General features: G+C 48.1%; 1 protein-coding gene across 2 annotated transcripts in view; it reads right to left on the bottom strand.

Moving 5' to 3' along the window:
- Positions 1-1814: 1814 nt before the first annotated feature.
- The window catches only part of CLPB (ClpB family mitochondrial disaggregase), a 155360-nt gene continuing 131466 nt past the window's right edge, over positions 1815-25708 (bottom strand). The window contains exons 8-16 of one of the 2 annotated variants that reach the window (XM_082659850.1): positions 21328-21405; positions 20015-20070; positions 12958-13002; positions 12421-12582; positions 6581-6737; positions 5743-5816; positions 5455-5574; positions 5132-5236; positions 1815-4744 (exon numbers count right to left, since the gene is read on the bottom strand). In XM_082659850.1, the coding sequence (XP_082515976.1) occupies positions 4496-4744; positions 5132-5236; positions 5455-5574; positions 5743-5816; positions 6581-6737; positions 12421-12582; positions 12958-13002; positions 20015-20070; positions 21328-21405 (1046 nt within the window). In that variant the 3' untranslated portion in view covers positions 1815-4495. The remainder of the gene's footprint in view (positions 4745-5131; positions 5237-5454; positions 5575-5742; positions 5817-6580; positions 6738-12420; positions 12583-12957; positions 13003-20014; positions 20071-21327; positions 21406-25708) is intronic. The other variant, XM_082659851.1, reaches the window with a different exon arrangement.

Below are 25708 nucleotides of genomic sequence, written 5' to 3'. Positions count from 1 at the left end.
TTAGCTTCCTGAAACATTTGCCAACTGTCTTTATCTTTAAATATTTCAATGTATATTTTCTAAAAACAAGGATATTCTCTTATATAATCATAAGAACTATTATCAAAATAAGAAAATTAATATTAATCTACAGACATTTAAATAATCTTCAAGTTCTTGATGTAATGGATTATATTAATAAATTTCCTGATACTGAGGCTTGTATTGCTGAAATAAAACTTATGTAATTATGTTGTATAATTCAACTTAGTTTTATTTGGAAGTTTTGCCTCTATAGTCGTAGATGAGATTAAGCTATGGCATTCTTTTTGGCAGTTTTGCGGGTTTGAGTATTAATCTTACGCTGGCCTTTAAAAATCAACTGAGCATCTTCCCATTTTTCCCATGATCTGAATCAGTTTTTATAGTAATTAAAAATTACTCTGATCTATTTTTTGGGCTGGATGATGGCTACAGTGGTATTCACTTTGTGGATAACTCATTGAATCGTATACTTGTGATTTGTGTACTTTTGCATGTATATGTCAATTTAAAAAGTTTAAAGAAAACAATCTTTTAAAAAGATAAAATTTTAATGACCTTTCCAATCTCTTCTTTTGGTAACTAATTGGCGTATTCAAACCACTGACTTGGGTCAGTGTTTGCTAGGAAATGATCTATCTGTTCTGTTTTCAAAATTGTGGCCACAGACTTCTCCTAAAATTATTTTAAATACTTTCATATATGTGGTTATGTCTGATTTCTCATTCCTAATCTTGGTTTTTTTTTTTTTTTTTTGCTTTTTCCCTATATCAGGCTGAGGAGATTTTATCTGTTTTATTGGTGTTTTCAAAAAGAATAGTTTTCTTATCCTTTCTCCTTTTTTGTTTTTTGAATTCCTACTTAACTTCAGGTTTTATCTTTAATTGATCCATTTTCTATTTTCCTATGCTTTAAATGTGTTTTTTTCTAAATTCCTAAAACCATCACTACATATCTTTGAATTTTTCCTTTTGAACAATAAAGATATTACATTTTCATTTGCAAGTCCAGCCTCAAGTATTTCTGGATACTCAGTAAGTATCTGGGGTCTTACTTTGCCCCATTCACTAAGGGTCTAGCAGGTTCTACTGCCTGGCCACAAACACATGACAAATGTGTGCTCCATGAACATATGATACTGTTCTGTCCTGGGACTCACTATGAAGGTCTATGCTTGCTGCAGGGCCCACCCATCCATCCAAATACCTGGAGCAGCCATCATGTGATGGCTCTGTGCCAGCTTCTATGAATAGGATAGTGAGTGGAATAACTGGGTATCTGCCCTCTTGGATCTTACACTCTATCTGTTCTTACATAGAACAAATAATGCAAGTGAGCTGAATACTGCCTAGGATGCTATGGTCCAACATCACCTAGGAGGTCTAGCTAAGATTCCCTACAAGTGATACTTAAGTTCCTCAGAATCTGAGGGTCTACCCTGTCCCCTACCGTCTTCTCAGAAAGGTGGCCATTGGGTTTTCTTGTACAAAAATTATCTGGTTTTGAGTTATATGTCTGCTGCTCCTGGCCGCAGCTGACTAAACCAAGGGACTGACAGTCAAGCATAAGAACTTTATCCAATAGGAATGTTCCATACAGGATGGTCACCGACTGACTTAATTAGAGCCTCTAAGGGAAGTCTGAACAAAAAACAGAGTGAGAGGAGAAGAAACAGAGATAGCAGGAGAGGAAGAAGCAGAAAAAGAATAGTAAAGTCATAATAATAAGGGCAAATTGCAAACCTTGTGGTGTTGGATTGGAACTGTAGGCATCAATACGGACTCATAGTTTTTAATAATATACAGATAGACAGATACAGTAATAAATTCAGTTGTGTGTGATACATGTGTTAACATACACACATATATTTCCTAGCTTTGTGTGCTGAAAAGGCCTAGAAGCAACAACACTCCAGTAGCAATGAATATACCACCTTAGTTTCTAAGTACCATTCTCAAATAAAAGGAACCAGGAGCTGCTTAGAGAAATGTCTGATGCCAGGGCTGGGACAAGAAAAGTATGAGTGAGCCTGGAATATCCTGTGGTACCAGAAAGTACGGCAATACTAAAAAAAATGATGGGGCAATGTTGAAACAACACAGGAGCCAATTTAGGAGCTCCCAATGGCCAAATCTAGGCCAAATGAGCAAAGAAAAAACTATGTTAGTATTAGGTTATAACCCATAGACTAAAACAAATATCCATTAGTTTATACTAATATAAATAAATTACTGAATAAATAAATGGGGGAAAAGAGACAGCTGTTCCTTACAGTAGAATACCAATTAATAAACATAGATGGAATAAGAAAAGTCATCATTAGGCAAATACAGTATTAATGCTTGTTATAAGTAAGAACCATTGATGGATGCTAAAAATCAATAGGCAAAATTCTAAGGATAAATAAGACATCTATACAGCTCCTATCTTTCCATGAGATTCTTATTAATTTCAAAATGGAAATTAGTAAACCTACAGTGGAGAAACTGGCACACACAACCTCAGCCATGTGCTGCCACTATGAGGCACTAAGAAGGGCACAGCATCACTTGTGGGTTAGTCTTGCCCAAAATGTAGAGCCTTGATCTAATCATGTGAAAACAGCAGGCAAATCCAAATTAAGGGACATTCTACAAATTAACTGATCTGGACATTTCAAAAGTGTCAAGGTCATAAAAGGCAAAGAAAGCCAGAGGAACTGTCACAGGCTGAAGGAGATGAAGAAAACATAACAAAATGCAATGTGGGCTCCTCGATTGGATTCTGGACCAGAAAAAGGACATCAGTGGGGAACATGGCAAAATTTGAATGTCTACAGATTAGTTAGTAGTACTGTATCATGTTAATTTCCTGGTTTTACTAATTATACTGTAATTTAATAATTTTTAAAGATGTTAATATTAGGAGAAGCTGGTGAAGGGTGCATGGGAACTCTATTATTTTGGCAACTACCTGTAAGTCTAAAATTATTTCAGAGCAAGAAGTAAAATAATAATAATAATAACACACAAAAAGAATGGCACGTGAGCTACAACTACTGAGCCCACGTGCCACAACTACTGAAACCTGTGCACCTAGAGCTCATGCTCTGCAACAAGAGAAGCCACAGCAATGAGAAGCCCACACACCGCAACGAAGAGTAGCCCCCACTCGCTGCAACTACAGAAAGCCCGCGTGCAGCAACAAAGACCCAACGCAGCCAAAAATAAGTAAATAAAATAAATTAAAAAAAAAAAGAATGGCAGTCACTGAGGTTAAGAAGCAGCAGACAACTCCTTGAGGGGCTGGACAGTGATTGCTGGAGCATCTGCTGGAGCCCACGTTCTGGCTTCTGACTGCCTCACACCTGCCATGTTGTCATCACCCAAGGGATTTTGATTCCTGTCCCCATTTTCTGCTTCCTGAAAGAGACTTTGTAACACCAAAGGAAGGTTCCAAAATGGCCCCGCAGGGGGAGGGTGATGACATGGTCATCGATGGTGGCTATTGCAGATGGTTCCCAAGGTGTACCAAGCCTTGCTGTGCCCTGCTAAGCTGAGGCTGGAACATGTCTTGTCTGTGGAATGCCTTGGGGGATGGTGTGCAGTCCCTCTGCTTAGTGACTAACATGCAGACTGCACAGGGGAGCTGTTTATTCCAGGTTCACTTAGCTGGGATCATAGTATAGACAGGGCTGAGGCAGGCTCCATGGCCATCTGGGCAGAGCCCGACCCCATGATTCCTCCTCCTGCAGTTCCCCAATGTCTACGTAGTTGGTCTCCTGAAGGAGGCCCTGTAGAGCTGACCTTGCTTGGTCATTTGGTAACTTCTGTCCAGTCTCCGTGTAGGGCAGGGTAGTGCCCAGTCAGCCTTCCTCCTAAAGATGCCCTATGCTGGCTTAGTTCCAAGGCTGGAGAGACATGCTCTGGTCTGACCTCTGAACATGGGGTGGGGAGCAACAGTAGCTATGACACAGTAGTGTCCCTGAGAGTCCCTTTCCCTTGGAATTTTAGAGCTTGGGAAAGAGGAAGCTACGGCTTAAATACAGAACCTCTGTGCCTGGGCCTCTGCATTCTTCTCCATTCCCAGTGGAGACATTCTGGGGACTCAGTTGCATGAGAGCCAGTAAAGGGTGGCAGGTCACAGCCTGGTCCCTGTCTCTTTCCAGCCAGATCTGTTCTCAGCTGCCATACTTCTGAGCTTCCAGGAAACATGATAAAGTTCCAGAGACGCTGGGACATGGGGATCATGCTGAAGGACAGAGATAAGAGACCTCCCTCTTCCCCCTGGCTTGAAGGGGATGGAGGAGCAGCTCCTCTCCCAGAGACCTGTTAGCACATGTGGGGCCCACAGGAAGGGATCAGGGTAGGGCAAAATTCCTGCTTTTGACTTTGGAGAGGAGTGAGAGGCAGGAGGAGAAGGTAGGTCGTTACCATGCCACAGCCAAGGGGGCTTTATTAGGTGTTTAGGGCACGTATAGGCAGGTAGGTAGACACTAGAGGGTGTGGCACACCTTCTCAGGGTTTAGTGGTGCCTGGATGTCCAATCTGTGGGTCTTGCTGTCCTTATCGATGATCTCCAGCCGCAGCTTGGGTGGACGCTTCTCAGCCTGGGGTGAGGGCAGTTCAGGACTCTTGAGTAGCTGCTTGTCTGAGTCCTCCACAGTGATGCGCAGAGTGCAGCCCCCTGGCAGCAGGTCCTGCTCGTAGGCGGCCGCCAGCTGGTTTACCACACGGCGCTCCACCTGCAGGTGGTAGGTGAAGTGGTCTTCACTGCCAAAGCCTGGAGGCCTGGCTCTATCACTTACTGCTCAGGCAAGTACTTACTCAAAGCTTCAGCTTTTTCATCTGCAAAAGGCTAACAACGCAAGCTTGCACGACAGTGCTAATGACACATTAATGTCAGTTTCTGAGGTTCTCAGCCCAGTTTCTCACACTGGTAGGGGTTCAAACTCAGTTACCCTTTAGGATAGGGGTTTTACTTGATTATATTGTTTTTGGTTCTGAAGAAGCATCTGCTCTAAGAACAATTCCTGCCTGTCTGGACAGACTGGGAGCCCAGGGAATGCGTCTGGGGGCACCAGGGAGGGAGGTGTGGAGATGCCTCACTTCTCTCAGGCTCCTGTGCTCACCTCATGCTTAATGGAGCGGGCGCCATAGTGCACGTTGTAGCCGTCAACCAACACGTCTGCCACCTCACGGTCCCAGAGCAGTGTGATGTTGTGCCTTTGCTTGGCCTGGGACAGGTCAGATAGGAGCATGCCTGAATGTGGGCCAGGGCTTTCTATCTCTCAGCGCTCTGGCCTGAGGCCTGGGCCTGTGAGAGACTGTGTGCCCTATAGCCACTGGACCCCTCTGTGCTCCTTCTTCTGGGGGTGGCGCTCCCAGCCCAGTGTTCCCTGACTTCCAGTGGGCATATATCCCACCCCCACCCACAGGCAGTCCCCGCTCTTACTCTCTTGGCCCAGAAATTCAGCTCCTTGTTGACGAGTTGGATGAGCTCCGAGTGGCAGAAGGGGAGGAAGTAGACGATCTCATTGATTCGTCCCAGAAACTCATCTCTCCTGAAGTGAGCCTATAGGGCCAGGTTACGGATGGGGTGAACTCAGTGACCCAGAGGGTATAAAGGAATTACTGGACCCTATTGGGGAAGATGGGTGTGGGAGGGTTTCTGTATCTTCACGATGGCTAAGGGGATCCCCCCCGACCCGAGGCTCCAGCAGGAATGACAAAGAGCTCTTACTTTTAGGATGGGGCGAATCACATTTTCCTTGAAGTTCTTAGAGATGGTGATCTTGTCACTAGTCTGGACATCCCCTGTAGAGACAGAATCATAAACCCAGGACCTTTGGGAGCTGTGCCTGCTCCTTCACTCTATCCATGAAAAAAGCCCTGGTCCTGACCCTTATGGTCTGTGTGTTCCTGGTCAAGGTCTCAGGCTGTCTGAGCCTCAGCCTTCTCCTCACCTGCACAATGAGAGGCCTGGACTGGGTACCTCCTAGGCCCTTCCACTGCTCATGTACTGGTAGGAACTGTATGAAGGAGGGGAGGGGAGAGGAGAAGAGTCAGGACCAAGACTGGGCTGGAGAGTTCAATCCTAAATAGAAAGGTGACAGATGTGGCCTCCTGCCTGACATGCTCCTCCTTTCCTCCTATGCAGGAAGGCTCCCTGGCTGAAAAAGGCTGTGTCACCTCCATACGGTTTCTGATCTGCTATCCCCTCATTGCACCGAGGTGTCTCCATCTGTTGAGTGTGCATCCCTTCAGTCCCCTTAGGCCCTGGTCTCTTCCTGGCCCCATGCCCTGGTGTGGCTCTGTCCATTACTCTGTCTGGAGCCCTCCTGTCACCCAAGAGACTTGGGGATTTCTTGAGGAAGTAGGGGCACCATCTGTCTGCCTCCCTCCACTATCTAGTAGGGTGCTTGGTGTCTGGTCAGGACCAGCTAGGAACAAAGATGCTACCAGGGCCCTCATCTGGCCCCAGGACACCAATGCCATCCTGCCATCCTTGACCTCAGGAGATGTGCTGGCGGCCTGGTCACTTGACCAGTTGCCCAGAGAGCTCGGGCCACGTGCTGTACCAAGGTTCTCGGCGATCCGGTTATGGCTCATCTCCAAAGCTTCCTGCCTCAGCTGCAGCGCGTGCTGTGCTATCTCGTCACTGCCCACGTTGGAGGTCATGATGAAGATGGCGTCCTTGCAGTCGATGGTCTTCCCTTTTCCATCTGTCAGCCGGCCCTGGGAAGGAACCGTGACTGCATGGTCAGGGAGTGGTAAGGCTGGGCCCCTCTCCCAGGAGCTCTCTCCAGAACCCCTGTGCCTCTCCCTCCTCCAGCAGAGTCAGCACTCCCTCCTCTGGGGTCTCTGAGCACTGTTCTCACACCTCGGCTACAGTGCTCACCTGCTGGGAGTGCCCCAGGTTGAGACTGAACCTGCTGTCTGGCATCTCTGAGGGCACCCAGAAGCCAGCCTGACTGTACATGCATCCATCCAACACACTCTCCTGGAGGCCCAGTCTGGGCCAGGCTCTGTGTTGGGGCACTGGGGACTCACTGAGCCTCTGACATGCTCCCAGTCTAGAGAAGGAGTGAGGTCAGGAAACAAGCAGTCACAATTCAGTGGTTAAATGTTATGATAAAGGGAAGGCCACGCTGCTGTAGGAGGTCAGAGGAGGGTATTCTACAGGGTCATTGTGAGGACCAGGTAAATGAACTGAAACAGGTATAATCTCTGCATCTTTAGAGCCATCCTCTGGCCTGGTTAATGTCCCTCCTTTAACCAACTTGGGAAATTGCCTTGGAATCTTTAGCTTTTTCTAGAGGTGACACAGAAGAAAGCATCTTTACTAGAAACAGATGCACAAGGAAAGAGAAAAGGGGCAACAGTAGAGGGAGGAGACAGAAGAATGAGAAAATTGTAGCTGTCCAGGGCCATTCAGTTCAAGGGCAAGGAACTCTGCCCACTCAGCAAACCTCAAGGCTAGCATGGTACAACAGCACTTTGCAGTCATTTATAAAAAAGCACTAATCAGGGCCCCATTGAGAGGAACTGATGGAGTCTGACTTTGATGGGCACATCTACTTCCACTGCCGGTGCCCTGCTTAGTGCTTTCCGTGCACTGTTGCACTCTGCCCACTAGAAGGTCGCTTTATGAGGGCAGAAGCTGGGTCTTGCTCTCACTGGGTCCTAGAACAGTGTCTGGCATATAGCATGTGCTCAACACTTGCTTGCTGAATGCTTGAATCCTCACCACCCCTACAAAGAAGCTGAGGCTCAGAGAGGTTAAGTAATTTGTACAAGGTCTCACAGCTAAAATACAGTAGAGCTGAGGCTCTATTGAACTGTCTGACCCCAGAACCCATATCCTTCACTGTACACCAGGCTACTGGGGTCATACCAACAGTGTGGGATAAAATGAGGCCTCATGCAATTTTCTTTCCCTAAATAAAAATTTCTCAGAATTCTGCCAAATTCAGTTTGCATCCTTTGATCCTGACAGGAAACAAGCTACCGGGACAGGTGTGGGGAGAGGCAGACCTTCCTGGGAACTCATCTGGGTTGCAGGCAAAAGCATAACTCCTGCCAAGTTTGAGAACCTGGCTTTGGGGAAAGGTCACTGACCTCAGCCTGTTGGCACCTGCCCAAGCCAGTGATGCTGGGCCCTGCCCCAGCCTCAGGTAACCAATCCTCCTCAAGTGTTCCCCTTTCCCTGGTGGCGAGGGCCTCACTCAAGGTCAGCCCTTGGTTCTAAAGCCAATGCAAAGGCAGACCAGCCCTGGCCCTCAGAGGTAAAAAAGGAATGTGCATTAACTGAGCGCCTACTGTGTACTGGGCACAGTACCAAGTGCTTTTCTGCCTCACTTTACATGGGACCTTGGCACAGGCCTCAGAAAGTGTTAGTTCCAAGGGGGTCTATTCAACAGGGCCCTCGAGATCCAAATCCTGGTCACTCTCCCGTCCCAGCCTTGGGAGGGACGAAGAGAAGGCAAGAGTGCAAGCAGATGTTCCTGAGCTTGGCCATTAGCTTCCTACTTCACCCCCTGCTTATGGGTTACAACACGACAGAATCCACTAAGGGCAACTCTAGTTTTGGGGACCATGTCTGCGTGCATGTGTGATGTGCCCAAGTGCGTGCAGATGACCCTGTGTGTGTTCGCAGAGCTCATCCCTGAGGACTGAGCACACACACTGCTGTACTGGCCAGAGCAATAACCAGTGGCCATTTCTTTCAGAGAGATCAAAGCTCTGCTCATAACTGGGCCTGAGGATGGGTCCCAGGTGGGTGAGGGGAGCAGGTGCAGTGTATTACTGACCCAAAGGGTGACCTTCACACTGTTCACGTCTCCTTCTCCTCAGAGTCCCTGGCAAGAAAATGTGTCCCAAAGAGGGAGCTGTTGCTGTCCTGCCTCTCAGCAACGACTGGAGTGCACGCATCCTGGGTGGCGCGTGAATGCTCACCTCAGGGTTATAGGGGCTGCTTTCCCCCGTTTCTGTCCTTGAAGGGAGGAGCAGTGGGTGGGCTTCCTAGGACTTCTGCCCTGTGCTACAGACTCTGGGGTCAACAGAGAAGTGACCTGCATTAGCTCTGCTTGATGTTTTGGTGAGAGCATTAGGGCTTCTGCTTTTCTGGGTCCAAGCTTGGGAGGTCTGGGCTGGGTGGATATGGGGCGGGGGGCTTCCCTATTCCCCCAGACTGGATCAGGTGCCCTTATAACTCCTACTTATCCTAGCACACCACTCACCACAGTGGCTGGACTGCTCTTTGCTGCCTGTCTCCCCCTCGCTCAGAAACACTGAGGCAGGGACTGTCTGTTCTCCCTCTGTCCTCTCTGCCCCGCACTGAACCACCTTCTCCTGGTTTGCCTCTTACTCTCTGGCAATTCTGCCTTTGACTCTTTTTGGAGAGGTTGCAAGGCTGTTCTTACCTCTCTTCTCTGCACACCATACTCTCACTAGGTCAGAGATCTCACCCCTTCCTGTGGCTTCTGGTACTCTCTCTGTGCTGAAGCATTCCTGAGTCTCTGCTTCCGGTGCAGGCCTCTCTTACACTCCACACCGCTCAAACTGATGAGCGACTTCTTGGACATACCCATCTGACTGTGGCATTTCATTTTCAACAATTCCAAACCTTAGCTCCTTACCTTCCTTATCAATCTGTTGCTCATCCCCTTGTGTTCCCTGCCGCAGGTTGATGGCAGCAGCACCCATGGGTCACCCAGGCCAGAAATCCTGCCGCTGGTCATCCTTGGTCCCTCCCTCTCTCCTCACATCCAACCACCGAGCCCTGCACAGCGGACTTCCCGGGAGCTCTCCCCATCTCACAGCCCTGCTTGAGAGCAGGCCTCCCAAGCTCTCGCCTGGACTCTTCAACAGTCTCCTCACTGGACTCTCTTCTTCCTTCTAGTCCATTTGCTCACTGCTGCCTATAGGATCTTTATAAAGTGAAAACCTGATCATATTTCTCTCTTGCCTAAAGTTTTTAAAGGCTTCTTACTATTCACCAAAAAAGTCCACACTCCTCTGCCTGGCATTCTAACCTGCCCCTGTCTACCTTATCCACCTATCTCCACCATTCTATTCTCCCTTTCCCTCTGCAGTCGATCAATACTGAACAGCTGTAGTTCTCTGCATATACCAGGCTGCCTCATGCCCCTGTGCTTCTGCACACTGGGTGTCTACTGCCAGCCCTTCTCCACTCTGTTCACCTGGCAAATACTTATTCATCCTTGGAAGGTTTGCTGAATTACTACTGAATTAAGTTAGTCAACAGGGCATTTCTCCTGGCGCTGTGGGTTCTGGGAATGGTTGGAGTGAGACAAGGTCTCTGTCCTCAAGAAGCAAACATGCATAAATCTGGCTAAGTAAGCTCAGATGGCAGCTTTGGTCAATGGAAGCAAGGGCATAAACATCAGAAACTGTAGCAGGTTGTCGGGAGCTGTAGGAAGGAGTTATTATCAACTCCCCAAGGTAGTCAGTGGAGTGACAGCAGCAGTGGGTGGGGTGGACAGGGCTTACACACGGGAGTGGTAAGCATTTTCCAGGTGGGGTTGGTTGTATTTCAGTCAGCAGTTGCCTTCCCTCTTTCTGGACCAGGAACCTCTCCAGGGAAGTGAGAGGCCAACCAGGCTGCTGTGCTCACCTTCCCTAAGCCGGGCTCTCCCTTCCTGTGAATGCTTCATTCCAGATCTACTGTTCTCTTTTGGCCTTGGCTGCATGGTAGTTACTATTTTAGCTGCAGGCTCTGGAACTGGACTGCCTGGGTTCAAATCCTGGATTTCCTCTTCCCAACTGTGTGACCATGGGTGAATAAATCGTCTCACTTTACTTCAGTTTCTACATTTGTTACATGGAGTCAGTAATAATAACCATCTTCTGGGAACCAATCCTCCTTCTGGGAGGATTAAAGGAGTTCATACATGCAATAACAGTGCCCTGCACACAAAGTACAAAAATGTCAACTTTATCATATCTCCTTTCTGCTGTCTACTAGGTAGGGAGTTCCCAGAGGGCAGGTTTGGGTCTGGTCCACAGCTGTGTACCTGAATCCCACCAAGAGGCTAGAAGGCGGCAGCGGGGGTCGGGGTCGGGGTGGTCTCAGAGCACAGGTGCGGGAAACAGAATATGTGACCTTTGAAGGCTTGGCCTTCATTCCTCAGTGGGGGTGGGGGGTGGGTCTCGAGACAGGGAGCAGATGAGAGCCTAGGAAGAGAGCAATAAACTGGGGCAGGGGCAAGGATGCTGGGCCAGGTGGGACAGGCAGTGGGCAGCTGTGGGGACATTTGGATCTGGTTCTTCCTGGCTTGGTACCTGATGTGCTATTTGGTCCACGGGTATCCATTCCTGCATTTTGTTAGTGCACTTTGACATGGGCAGCAAACCTCTTTCCATTTTCCCAGGGCTGGAGGGAAAATGGGGCTGGACATTTTCCCTGGACTAGACTCCATCCGGCCATGTGCTGGCTAATATAGCCCCTGCATGGGAGCAGATGGGAGGCCTCATCCCCAGTTCTGCAGGACCCCTGGAAAAGGTGGATGGCAGCCCCTCCCACGATCATAAGCTCTCCCTCCGCTGCTCAAGATAAGGACTGGTACAGATGGGGAGAACTGGGGCTCTGGGACCAGATGTATCTGCAGCCCATTTCTGGCTCTTCCACACAGTAGCTCTGTGGCCTTGGGCAAGTCATTTATAACCTTGCTGAACCTCAGTTTCTTCATCTGTAACAAATGATTGGTACCTTGCCTGGCTATTGTGATGATTAGCAAGAACGTCTGTAAAGTCTTTAGCACAGGCCTATTACATAGACTGTGCTGAAAAAGAGGAAGTTGTTCTCATTTAGAGCTCATTTCACCAGTTAAGAGGGAGACTGTCCTTGCTTGTGACCAGCCTGGAGCTCCTCAGGAGAAGATGGTTCCATGAACCAGGGCACCACCATTCCATCATCATGGTCACCATCACAGACAGCAGCAACGTCCCTGGCGTTTTAAAGGACTGGTGAAAATGATGGCTGACATGGGGAGGAGCAGGAGCTGTCTGAGCCAGAAAGGTTCTTGGAGCTTATTGGATCCAGCCTCCTTGTTTGTCAAACGAGGTCCCTGATGCCGAGAGATGGGGCAGAGCTAGAACTAAAAATTCAGCTCTCTCTCTCTCTCCCCTGGCACCCCTGTCCCATTCTGTCTCTTTCGAAGGTAGTCTGGGCAGCCACAACATTTCAACTGTTGGGCAGTGCTGGTCTTCCTTGGGTGCCCAGTCTGGGCCCCGGTCCAGAGAAGGGGTGAAGCCACACCTGCTAAGTGACTGAACGTACACACGAGGAAGCAGCAACTTGAGGAATGATCAATTCTGGGCCCCTGGGTCCTGCTGTTCACAGCCCCCCATACCTACAGGTGTCCCCAACTCCATCCCGGCCCAAGCTGACTGGCACCTCATCAAACAGCTGCAGCATGATGGTGAGCACATCTGGATGGGCTTTGTCCACCTCATCGAAGAGCACCACAGCGTTGGGGCACTGCTTCAGCTTCTTGGTCAGCTGGCCACCCTCCTCATGGCCGATGTAGCCTGGTGGGGACCCAATAAATTTGGCCACCTGATGGAAGGAAGGAAATAAGTTAGGAAGGCCTTTCTATGCTTTTAGTTTCCAATATGGGACATGCAACGGTAAGATGGCTTTATATACTGTTAAGATTGCCTGTCTCAACAAGGACAATCAGGTTGTCTCTTTGGGTGGAAGGAATCCTGCTGTGATGGGAGAGCAGATGATCTTTTCTGTGTTTACTCTTCAGAGCAAATCGTATGCAAAACAGATCAGTGACCCTGCTGTGTACATATGCTCCCCGCAAAGGACAAATCCCAAGGCTGCTGGAATTATCTCAGGCCTAATCGACAAGTCACATCAAAATAGCCAGGCAGAGCCCTGTTGACAGGCTCTCCAAACCACACTTCACCAAGGACTCTCACTCACCTCATGCCGCTCCTGGAACTCAGACATGTCAAGCCTGATGAAACCCTGTGTGGAAACAAGCAGGAGTCCATTTGAAGAAGGCAGGGGGAAGGGTTAAGGAGGAGAGATCTCAAATATATTTCGGCTTTTAAGCCACACCAAGCCAAGATTTTCTATCCCATTTTCATGATATAGTTTTTTCTGGCTCCTTGCCTCCTTTTTCTGTCCACTCATCCCCCACGATTCCCTCATGCCCTACCTTAATAAACCCAAGTCGTGTTCCTGCCTTAAATCTGGCTTGGAATGTCTCTTTTTTCAGGCTTCTACTGGGTCTGATCACCACATCATCCACTCATCCCACATTTCCTGAGGGCATACTGTGTGTGCCAAGCACTGGAGCTATGTCTCTGGTCTCTAGCAGCACCTGAGTGGGGCAGGCTGACATGGACAAAGTCAGTCACCATCAGCGTGGGATCATGATGAGATGGAGGGGAGCAACAAGCACCCAGACAGCTCCATGGTGCCCTCAACCTTGCAAGTCTATGTGGGCACATGCCCCTTTTTCTTTTTTTTTAAGTATAGTTGATTTACAAAGTTGTGTTAGTTTCAGGTGTACAGCAAAGTGATTCAGTTATACATACACACACCCACATATATACATATATATATTCTTTTTCAGATTCTTTTCCATTATAGATTATTACAAGATATTGAATACAGTTCCCCGTGCTATAAGTAGGTCCTTATTACTTACCTTTTTTATATATAGTAGTGTGTATATGTTAATCTCAAACTACTAACTTATCCTCTCCCCCTTCTCCCTTTGTTAACCATGAGTTTGTTTTCTACGTCTGAGAGTCTATTTCTGTTTCATAAATAAGTTCATCTGTATCATTCTTTTAGTGTCCACATATAAGTGTACGATACAATATTTGTCTTTCTCTGTCTGACTTACTTCACTTAGTATGATAATCTCTAGGTCCATCCATGTTGCTGCAAATGGCATTATTTCATTCTTTTTTTTATGGCTGAGTAGTATTCCATTGTATATATGTACCACATCTTCTTTATCCATTCGTCTGTCGATGGACATTTAGGTTGTTTCCATGTCCTGGCTATTGTAAATAGTGCTGCAATGATCACTGGGCTGCATGTATCTTTTCAAATTGGAGTTTTCGTCTTTTCTGGATATATGCCCAGGAGAGGGATTGCTGCGACATACGGTAACTCTATTTTTAGTTTTTTAAGGAACCTCCATACTGCTCTCCACAGTGGCTGCACCAATTTATTTTTATATTATTTATTAAAAAATTTTTTTATCACAGTTTTTTAAAAAAAATAAATTTATTTATTTTTTGGCTGCGTTGGGCCTTCGTTGCTGTGCGCAGGCTTTCTCTAGTTGCAGCGAGCAGGGGCTACTCTGTTGCGGTGTGCAGGTTTCTTATTGCAGTGGCTTCTCTTGTTGTGGAGCATGGGCTCTAGGCACGTGGGCTTCAGTAGTTGTGGCTCGTGGCCTCTAGAGTGCAGGCTAATTGTGGCACACGGGCCCAGGTGCTCCGCGGCATGTGGGATCTTCCCAGGCCAGGGATCGAACCCGTGTCCCCTGCATTGGCAGGCGGATTCTTAACCACTGCGCCACCAGGGAAGTCCCTACTTTTCTTTTTTTCTTCTTTTTTTTTTTTTGCGGTATGCGGGCCTTTCAGTGTTGTGGCCTCTCCCGTTGCGGAGCACAGGCTCCGGACGCGCAGGCTCAGCGGCCATGGCTCATGGGCCCAGCCGCTCCGTGGCATGTGGGATCTTCCCGGACAGGGGCACGAACCCGTGTCCCCTGCATTGGCAGGCAGACTCTCAACCACTGCACCACCAGGGAAGCCCCCTACTTTTCTTTTAAACTAATAAATCTTTCTCATTTATTTACATGTTTTCACTTAAGAGCTATCTAGAATGTAGCTTGCAGCCCTTCTCTCTCCATGGTTGGGCCTAGGGCTGATTTCCAGGGAACTGGCCCCCTGGGGTGAGGCTCAACCATAATTAGCCCCAGGGGAGGAGCACACCCTCTGGAGTGGGATTTGCGAGTTAAAACAAGCAGAATGCCCATGACTTTTCATGAAGAATTTAGGGATTTAGGGCATTATAAGGGCATTCAGAGGCCCTGTCTCTCCACCCAGATCAGGGTTCCCCAGAGACTCCTCAGGCTCCTCTCCTACTGGCACATGCTTCCAGCTAAGAGAATGCACCCACTGCCTATGCTTCTCCTGAGAGCTGGGGATGAGGGAGGGCGCGCCAAGACCCTGAGAGGGAGGTAGCTATGTCTGAAATCCAGGTTATACTCTAGTTCAGTTGCTGGCCAGAAATTCAGTCTGTGATGTATTCTATTTTTTTCTGTCCTGTCACTCTGTACATGAGGTATAGGGTGGCAGAAAGAGCCCAAGGCTTGGCTTCCAGCCCCAGTTCTCCACTATCTGTGTGGCCTTGGCTGCTTTCCCTTTTGGAGCTGCAGTTTCTTCCTATATACTCAGGCCCTTATGCCCTCTCGCTGTTTCTCCTTTATGTCATGGCCTGAGGAGAGGACCTAATCCAAGAGGTTGGAAAGGCCTTGGAGAAGTTCTTAAGGTCATGAGGGTGTGTTATCAGAGGACATAGAGCATTAGCCAGCAAGCATCTTCAGAGGGACCCAGGCAGCTCGGCCAAGAGAAACACTGGCTTCAGGAAGTGTGGGAAGATAGACATGGGGAAGCTGGGAGTGCTGCCCAGAGGGAGCAATGAGCTGGAAGCCACGAGATGGGTATCTGGATAATAGGTGACACTCACTGGGCGCTTACTATGTGTCTGGCGATGTTCTAAATAAGCAAGCTATAAAGGGCTTAGAATGTGTGTAAGTCTATGAGATAAAAGTAGTATTATCATTCCCACCTTACAGATGAGAAAACCGAGCCACAGATTAAAGTAACTTGCCCAAGGTCACTCAAGCTTGACAATCTGGCTCCAAGCCTGTGCTCTTAGCCACTCTACCCTCCTGCCTCATATTTCCCACTCCATCAATCAGCTGGGCTCTTGGCATCTTCATTTGAAGGGTTCTGAGCTTTGTGTCCAGAACCAGTGTCAATCAATGCCCCAAGATAACAGGGAGTACAGACTTCAGTGCTCACTTACGCTTATGTCAAATTACCTGGGTTCTTATCCTAGTCCTACTGATTTGCTGAGTAACTCTCAACAAATCTAAGGGCTTGATTTTCTTGGCTAGAATAATTTTGGTTTCAAATGATCTTACCTTAGGGTTATCTAGAAGTGAGGCAACAATAATAACAATTATATCTAACATGTACTGATTGCTTACTATGTGCCAAGAATGGTGTTTAGCATTTTACATCATTATCTCACTTAACCTTCATAACAATCCAATGAGACAGGCACCATTACTGAATCCATTTTACAGATGAGAAAACTGATGTAAACAGAGATCTCAGCCAACTCCACAGAGTAGTTTAGCATTGGACCCAGAGCCCTGCTCTTGATCCCTTCATCATACTGCCACTATAACTGCAGTCGTTAGGGCTTCACCACCCTACTTCAGGATGAAATCACGGAATGCCATTAAGGTTTCTTCTCAAGGATTATTAACCCTAATAATGGGAGTTAACAAAGCTGCTCAATTTGGGAGAAATAGTAGAGGTTAATGAGAGAAAAATAATAAGCTCACAAGTCTGGTAAACAAATTACAGGACTTCCCTGGTGGCGCAGTGGTTAAGAATCCACCTGCCAAGGCAGGGGACACAGGTTTGAGCCCTGGTCTGGGAAGATCTCACATGCCATGGAGCAACTGAGCCCATATGCCACAACTACTGAGCCTTCGAGCCACAACTACTGAGCCCGTGTGCCACAACTACTGAAGCCCACGTGCCTAGAGCCCGTGCTCCACAACAAGAGAAGCCACCGCAATGAGAAGCCCGCACACTGCAACGAAGAGTAGCCCCCGCACGCAGCAATGAAGACCGAACACAGCCAAACATAAATAAATTAATAATAAAAAAGAAATTATGAAAATGTGCAAACAAGTCCTTGAGAGGCAGCCAGGTCTGGAGGTATTGTGACTCTTTACAAATGAGGAAACTAAGGATCAGAGAGCCAGAACTTGAATTCAAGTCACCAACTCCCAGGTCAGTGCTCAGTCCTCCTTTACACTGGGCCCTGTACATGACACTTCCCACACATCACTCCGTGGGTCCTGGTGATGTCAGGTACCCTGGTTAGACAGCTTACAGTCCAGAACCCTCAGATTTTGTTTTATTTTTCAATTTTATTTATTTATTTATTTATTTTTGGCTGCGTTGGGTCTTCCCTGCTGCGTGCATGCTTTCTCTAGTTGCCGTGAGCGGGGGCTACTCTTGGTTGCGGTACGTGGGCTTCTCATTGCGGTGGCTTCTCTTGTTGCGGAGCACAGGCTCCAGGCACGTGGGCTTCCGTAGTTGTGGCTCGTGGGCTCCAGAGTGCAGGACCAGTAGTTGTGGCGCACGGGCGTCGCTGCTCTGCGGCGTGTGGGAACCTCCCGGACCAGGGCTTGAACCCTTGTCTCCTGCATTGGCAGGCGGATCCCCAACCACTGTGCCACCAGGGAAGCCCAGAACCCTCAGATTTTGAAGGCAGGTTTCAAACATGCCTGTTACATGTCCAGAGAATGTCTATGCTAGACACAGATGCTGTAATGAGTTGGTCCTCAGGGCTGGTGAAGGTAGAAGTTTTATAGAAGCAACAATTATGATTTAAAAATAAAATACATGGTTATATTGGGCTTCTCATGCCTCTCATCTCCCTATGTGACATGGGGACAAATGGACAAGTTTATAATCTAGCCTCCTCCTGTGGCTGAGAACAACAGTTCTGAGAGAAGAGTTAAGAGACTGGATTCTGATTTTACTTCTTCCCCTAACAGGTGACTCTGGATGCTTAACGCTGTAGGGTCTCAGTTCTCTCATCTAAAAAGTGGGTCTAATTTAGCATTTATGCTATCTTCCTTATAGGATCAAATAAGACAATGGATGGGAGTACTGCTGTGGAAAGTACAGAGTGATGAATAAATATAAGACAAGGGATCAGGCACTTACTGGGTGCTAGAACCTGTGTTCTCTGTGATTCATAGTATCTCACTTGATGCTCACGACAACCTTAGACACAGGACTGATTAGCTTCACTTTGAGGCAAGAGCTGAAACTTAAGAGGGGTAAAGCAACCCGTCTAGGACCAGTAGAACCTGTGCCAAGGAATGGCTGACTCCAGAGCCTGGATCACCCAGGCCACTGACTCCAGGTGGTGACGGTGTTAACTCCGTCTCCTAGGTGAGGCATGTACTGAAGGATGCCATCATCAGCTTTCAGGACACACTGCACTGATGGAAATCTGCCTCTTGTTTAGATGCTCCAACTGAAAAATGACCTGCATCATCAGTCTTTTATCAAGCCCCTTCTCCTTTCTACACCAGCAAGTCAGCAGATACCTTCCTTCTACTTCCACTGTGTATGAAGACATATTAAGACAGCTTGGATAAGGAGATTATGATTTGTAATTAAATATTAACCTTTCTGACAGTATTAAAATTAAACCACTCGGAATTCTTCATCCCTAATCAGGTGGTTCCTGCCCATAACTGCATCTTCCCTAATAGTCTTGCTAGTTTATGGCCCTTTCCAGAGTGCTAATTGTTTCAATCGCTGCCAACCTGATGAATTGTCTTAAAAACGCTATTTCGGTTGGAGCATATTAGCATGCCATGCGCTGCTTCTTGCCTGCCTGCCTGCCTGCCTGTTGAGTGGGTCTGCTCTAGCTTTGGTTGAGACAGCTCACAGACAGCTACTGGACGAGTCAGTAGAAGGGGGCTATGAATGCAGCTCAGAAGGACACAGCCTGAGCTACCTTGTTTCTGTGGCTGCCAGGCCCTCAGGGAGGTGGTGAAGGGGGAGCTAGGCAAAAGCAGGAAAGGAGGTGGCCAGGACTCTGTTGCTGGCAGTTTGGCTGGCGGAGGCCTGGGCAATTCCTCATCACCTCAGCTGGGGAGGCTTTCCACAGCAAGTAGGCAAGGGCATCCAGGGTCATGGGCAACCTGTGATGCCTCCACACTGGGAAGGCCAGTAGGAAGAAGAATGTGTGGCTTTAAGTTGAAATGTTTCTGCAATCTCCAAGGACTGCTCTGACATTTCTGTCTGTGTGAAAGTATTTCCTGTCAGCCTAGAAAGTCAAACTGAGCAGGCCTTGGAAAGCCAGAGTCTGAATAAGGGGATGGGCACAGCCCTGTCCTATGGAGAATCCAGGCCTCTGGGTCATGGGAAAAAGGAGACTGACCACCTCATAGCTTAGGGCATTAAGAAATCATGTTTTAAAGGTCATGTAGAATGGGGCTTCCCTGGTGGCGCAGTGGTTGAGAGTCCGCATGCCGATGTGGGGGACGCGGGTTTGTGTCCCGGTCCGGGAGGATCCCACATGCTGCGGAGCGGCTGGGCCCGTGAGCCATGGCCGCTGAGCCTGCACGTCCGGAGCCTGTGCTCCACAACGGGAGAGGCCCCAGCAGTGAGAGGGCCGCATACCGCAAAAAAAAAAAAAAAAAAAAACTTTTCTCCTACAGGTCTGAGACTCCCTCTAGCATGGCCTTGATGGCACTGGACAGTAGTGATATGTTTCTAAAGCTGTCTCCCCCTCAAGACTGAGCTCCTCAGGGCAGGGGAGTGTCTTAATGAACGCTGTATTATCAGGATCTAGTACAATACCCGGCACAGAGTAGATGCTTAGAAATGTTGTATAAATGAATCTCACTGGGTTCTCCCAAGTGCCTCAAGAGTCAGGCAGGGCAAGGATTATTCATCCTATTTCACAGATGAAGAAATTGAGGCACAAAGAGGTTGAATAACTTGCCCAAATTCCTGGAGCAATTGGTGGCCAAGTTGGGGCCATAGCTGAGGCCTGCTTCCTGGGCCAGGGCCCATCTTTTTGATTGGCTATTGCCAGATTCAGGGAGCCTAGGATTTTTTGGGCTAGCAGGAGTGGTGAGCTCTCCATGGCCTGCCAATTGGGCGTAGATCCCAGCCCTTACCTTTTTGGCATCTTTGTGCATATATTTGGCTGTCTGCTTGGCCAGTTCTGTTTTTCCTAATAAGAAGGAAAAGAGAAGTGTTGGGTTAGGACCAGATGACTATCTCCTGTGATGAAAGCATATTAGAAATGCATGGATGCTGGAAATAATGTATGTTATGGATGGGAATGTTGAGGCTCAGAGAGGGTCAGTGACTCTCTCAAAGTCACCAAGGGAATTAATGGTAAAACTGGGACCAGAATCAAAGTCTGCATTGCATCTTGATTTTTTGTGGATGGGGATTGAAGCCTTTTCTCTACAGCAGCATCCTAAGAGTGAGAGGTTGACTCTTACAATCCAGAGCCATCCTGTCCTTTGAAGCCCAGCATAAACCTTGCCTGTCCTAGGAGCACCCTGACTTCCTGGCTCACTGCACTGTATCTCTCTGGACACCCACGGTCTTGCCATCCAGCCAGGCCCTGGAGCCACAGGCCAAATAGAGGCTGGGAGAGGATAAAAAGCACCTCTCCTTGGCTTCACAGCCTTGCTTTGTAACATAAAGAAGGAATGATAATACCGAAGTGGTGGCTCTGAAGGGCCATTTGGCATGATGGTCAAGGCTTTGGAAGTCACTATCTGGTATGGGTCAAGTTCTATAGTATCATGTGAGGTAATGGTAACCCTTTGGGACCCTACATCTGAGGGAGCACCCATGAAGATGCTGAGAGGGGAAGAGGAGGCAACAGATGCATGAAATTCCCTATCAAGACAATGGGAGAGAGAAAAACAAAAAGACAACGGGAGGTGGTGGTGGTGTGGTGGTGGCAGTGGGAAGTATCTGTGAGGGCAGAGAGTGAGGGGGTGAGAATGCCTCAGATAACCCAGCCCAAATGGCTATAAAAATCCCTGACCCATTTCACTGCAACCAATTTTGCTATGCACTTAGCACTGTGCTGGCCATCAGGGGCTTTCTTTAGCTTCCTAGAGGGTTATGTCCCAGGCTACACTAGATAAGGCTGGTGCACTGGGCAGTGGAGGTGGTTCAGTTCCTAAAGGGCAGCCTCTGGGGTTGCAGAGTGGCTGGACCAGGACTCACAGGACCCCAAGGGCCTGGCCTTCCAGGTGAAGTAGGTCCTACACCACAGCTTCCAGAGAGAGGGGCATAATTCCAGCTGTTCCTAATGTGACAGATGATCCTCTTGCTGGCTCTGTAATTTGGAGGAAGTTGTTCTGGGAGCTAGATTTGAATGAGAGGTGGGTCGTGTGACTCTGGCCCATAGCAGCTGGGGCTCCTCCAGCTCTCCTTCCCCACAGGCTGATCTACTTCCAGTTACCTATTCCAGATGATCCCAGGAAGAGGAAGACCAGAGGGTGTTCTTCGTCATACCAGCCATTCTCCTTCCTCCGGATCGCTATGGCCAAACACATAAGACGGGAGGACAGGGAGGGAGGCAGATAAATCAATGACACAAAAGGCAGGATAATTATCACTAAGTATACAATATGTTTTACTGCTCTGCGCCCACTCAAAGTCCTCACTACCATTAGTGCTGCCTAATCTGATTAGCTGGCAAGGCCCCTAGAGACACCTAATCAGGTTAGCATGGATTTGGAAAGCTGCCCAGAGCAGATTTCGGATAAAGTTTTCCAGGATGAGCACTCAGCGTTGCCAAGGAAACTGAAAGGCGGGTGGATGGTGAATGGAGGTGAAGGGGGTGGGGGGCTGGTGAAGGAGAATTCGAGAGGAACTTTAGCTCTCCACTGGTAACCCATCTACTCACCACTGGCAGGAGTCTGAGCCTGCCCCTATGCAAATGGGAGAGGCAGAAGCCCATGGCAGGCCCTTGGGGATCTGGGGTGTGAGCTCTGAACTCTTTCCCATTTGGGGGAACTAAGGTCTCATCTGCCGTTAGGAAATACAGCCAAATGCACTTTCTGGAAGCCAATGAAGGGTAGTGTGGAGCTCAGGGCATGGAAGGGTGAGCCACCTGGTTAGCACCTCCACCAACATGGCCTCCACTGGGCAGAGGTAGGGGAACGGAAATAAACACGTACTAGGTTCCCCAGGGCTCAGCTCTGCTAGAGTGAGTGCTAACCTGTCCTCTTCAAGGGTTCTATGTGCAAGATGAGGAAATTAAGTGCCCAACCACAGAGTGGGAGAGTCAGGCTCAGAAGCATCACTCAAGTATAAGAGTAGGAACAGAATGAGGCAGAACAATCAGAAGAATCATTTATTAAACATGCTATCTGCTAGGCCCAATGGAAAAATCGCCAACATTTTATTACTCAAGACCCATACCCTGAGTGGAAAATATTATTTTCAACTCCATCATACTGAACAGGAAACTGAAACAAGAGATAAAGAGATCTGCCCAAGTCACACAACTAGTAGATTACCAGCTGACTGGTGGAGATGTTAGAGTTGCATCTCTAAACCTGTCTTCTTTTTTTGTCACATATGGTTACTTACAAAAGCTAGTATCAATTTGGGTTGCCATAAACGGAAACACGGCCGTCAGAAGAAGGAAGGGGAGAGACCATTGTGCAATGTCAAGGTCATCCTGCAGATGGAACAGCATATATGGTCTGGTCCCCAGAGCGTTAAGGGGAGATGAGCAAAAGGATATATGTCAGAGGACAAGGCATGGAAACCAAGTCAATGGAGGAAGAGTTGACAGTCTTAGGGAAGCATCGTCCATTCTTGAGGTGCAAAGATCCTAAATGCTATACTGTGTGGTATAATCTGTGTGGCTGGGTTTCAAAGAAGCGGCTGGAGAGATCAGGGAAGGCTTTTGGAAGAAGTGGGACTGATGACAGATCACAGAGACTGGGTGGGATCTGGAGGGGGCAAATGCAGCAGCATGACAGAGGTGGAGAGACAGGAATGAACATGAGTACTTGTGGGTGGGATCAGATCAAAGAGGTCTCGAATCCCTGTCTTAGGAGTTCAGGTCCACACTGTGGGCTTTGTCACCTCAATCTCTAATGCTTCTACCTAAGATACTTTCTAGTTCTGGCCTCAGCAGAAAAAAAAAAAACTGTGCAACCTCATGGACACCAGACTAGCCACTCTGCCTGCTTGGGAGATACTCCCTGAGACTTCTGAGAGGGGCCTGAGAAAACACTGTCTAACCTCTCCCTTGGGCTAGGTCTCAGATCATCTCTAAACTGACTGGCTTGGTCCTCTGGAAGGCCTGGCCATGATGGGAATCCACAGACCTCATAGGTATCTGAAGGCTGGGGATGAAGATGGAGAAGTCCCAGCCTGGTGAGAGGGAGCCCCCAGTGTCCTGACAGAAACAAGACCCTGTGGGTGGGGGTATTTGGGGAGGTGGAGATACTGTAAAATGGCAAAGGCTAGACTTCTGTGAACATTATGTGTGGATGTGTGTTGAGGCAAGGGTGACAGAAGGGGTTATATGAAAGGAGTCACACTCTTCCAAAAGTTGGCTAAATTGAGAATCTAGGTTGGAAAGAAGCTGAGCAAAAACTGGATTCAGGCTTCATGGGGGTATTTGGGGAGGCAAAAGTATCCAGGCATCACTCGGACAGGTGGCCTGGGGAACCAGGGTTCCCCAGGTGTCATGAACCTGAGGTTCTGATCTTGACTTCTCTTTCAGGAAGCTTCCCAGCCCACCAAGAGCTGCATGCCTCTGGGCTATGCAGTTCAAAAACACCATGGAGAATGCGGAATTGGATTACGCCAGGGGCCATCTTTTCCCCCTTCTTTTCTAATAATGCACCTGGGAGAGAGCTCTTTATAATGCCAAGCAGACTCCACTGCACAGCTGTCCCTGGTCAATTCTGCCAGACCCAGGGCATGAGTCTGGGGTGGGCTTGATCTGGGCTCCCCGTGAAACAGGCAAAATGCCAACCATTAAACAATTACAACTCTGGATATTTCTAATAATATCTGAAGAGAAAAATGGCCAAGCAGATGGCGTCCGACAGAATGAAAAATGGAAGCAGCTACGAAAGACCGGGGAAGGCGGGCCCTGGGGTGTGTGGTTGGCAGGGTGGCTGAGGACCAAGGCTGGGTGCCTCAGGGTTCTGTCAGGCTGGGGCAGAGGCTGGGACAGACAGAGACCTGGATAGGCCCATTTGGGATGTGGCCACAGGTATTGGTGCTCTGTGGACAAGCAAACGCAGCAACTTCCTCTGCTAGCACTTCAGAGTCTGTAAAGAACTTCTGTAGACATAACTTCATTTGAGGCTGGTTATGAACCCATGAGGTTGGCAGGGCAGGTAACCTGATTCCCATTTTACAGACGAGGAACTATATATAAAGAAGTTAGGTGACCTGCTCAAGACTACACAGGTAAATAAATGAACCTGGGCTTTAACCCTGGCTCTGGCTAGCTCCTGAGCATGAACTGGTGCTTCAGGAGTTTAGAGAAAGGAGTTGGCTCTCCCCTACCACAACATCTCCTCATTCCCTCGCCTCACCTGGAAAGCCACCGCACTGCAGTCTTCCAGTCTGGCTGGCTCAGCCATTCCATACATGGTCTCAGGAGCCCCTGCCCCTGACCATATCCTGACCACTGCTCTCTGGGCTTGAGATGGTGTCAGGTTCCCTGAGCAGGCAGCTCAGCCCCTTCTCTGGCCAGTCCCATCTCTGAAAGCTCCAACAGGTTTGGCAGCCTCTCCACATGCTGAGCCAGCTCCAGGGCCTCCTTGCTGGGTTCTTCCCCTTACCAGAACGTCTTCTCCTGACCATGTCAACCACTACCAGACCATCCTAAGTCTCACCTGCAACAACTCTTTCCTGTTTATTCCACCACATCACATCTGCTCCATTAACTCCTATGTTCATCTATGGGGCAGTATGATGGAGAGGGCAGGAGTTACAGGACCTAGTTTGGAGTCCTGGCTCTGCCACTTATTAGTTGATTGACTTTGAGTAAAACACTTACTGATTTAGAGGTTTGGTTTCTTCATCTATAAAATGGGAAGAGCCATACATGCTCAGTCAGCCCCACATGAAGATTAAAATGAGTTAATGGCTATAGTATAGTATAGTTAATGGCTATAAGTTGCAAAGAATGGAATAATAATAAAAATAATGGTAGTCATAGCAGCAGTAGTGGCAGCTGCCATTAGCTTTGCTATTTTACAGATCTCACTTTCATCCTTACAATAATTCAGAGAAGTAGACATTACCTCCATTTTACAGAACAAGAGACTGAGGCTCAAAGGGGGGCAGTGGAACAGGTTTCATCTGTCTCTGCCCTCGTATCAGGGGGAGGGTGTGCCTCAACCTGTGTATTCCGTGGGTGCATGTGCTAGGCATTCTACTTCCTGAGGGACTCTTGCCCATCACTGGTTTAATGTGTGCTGACTAAATGAATTAATTCTTGGTTTTTCTGGAATCACAAGGGGAAAAGAACAGACACTTCAACTCCCATTTTACAGAGAAGAGTGAGGCCTGGACCCAACAGTCTCTTATGGCTTCAACTGGTTACTACTACTACTACTACTACTACTACTACTACCCTTGGGTGAATAAGGTTTCCACTCTCTTCTTAACCTCTCTCCAGGGAGCCTTATTCATTTGCTCAGCAAAAAAGCTCTGTGTTGAGTGCTGGGGCACCTACAAAGAAGCCTAAAACAAGGTTTGTGCCTTTTGATTGAACGCTGCTATGAAAACTGTGGGTTCCAAGTGGGATGGGAGCAACTGGGAGAAGTGTGGCAAGAGCCATTTGTGCCTGAAGTATG

The sequence above is a fragment of the Grampus griseus genome (genome assembly GCF_964374135.1).
Source record: "Grampus griseus genome assembly, chromosome: 8".
NCBI classification, from domain to species: Eukaryota; Metazoa; Chordata; class Mammalia; order Artiodactyla; family Delphinidae; genus Grampus; species Grampus griseus.
This window is presented reverse-complemented; position numbering and strand designations above follow the sequence as displayed.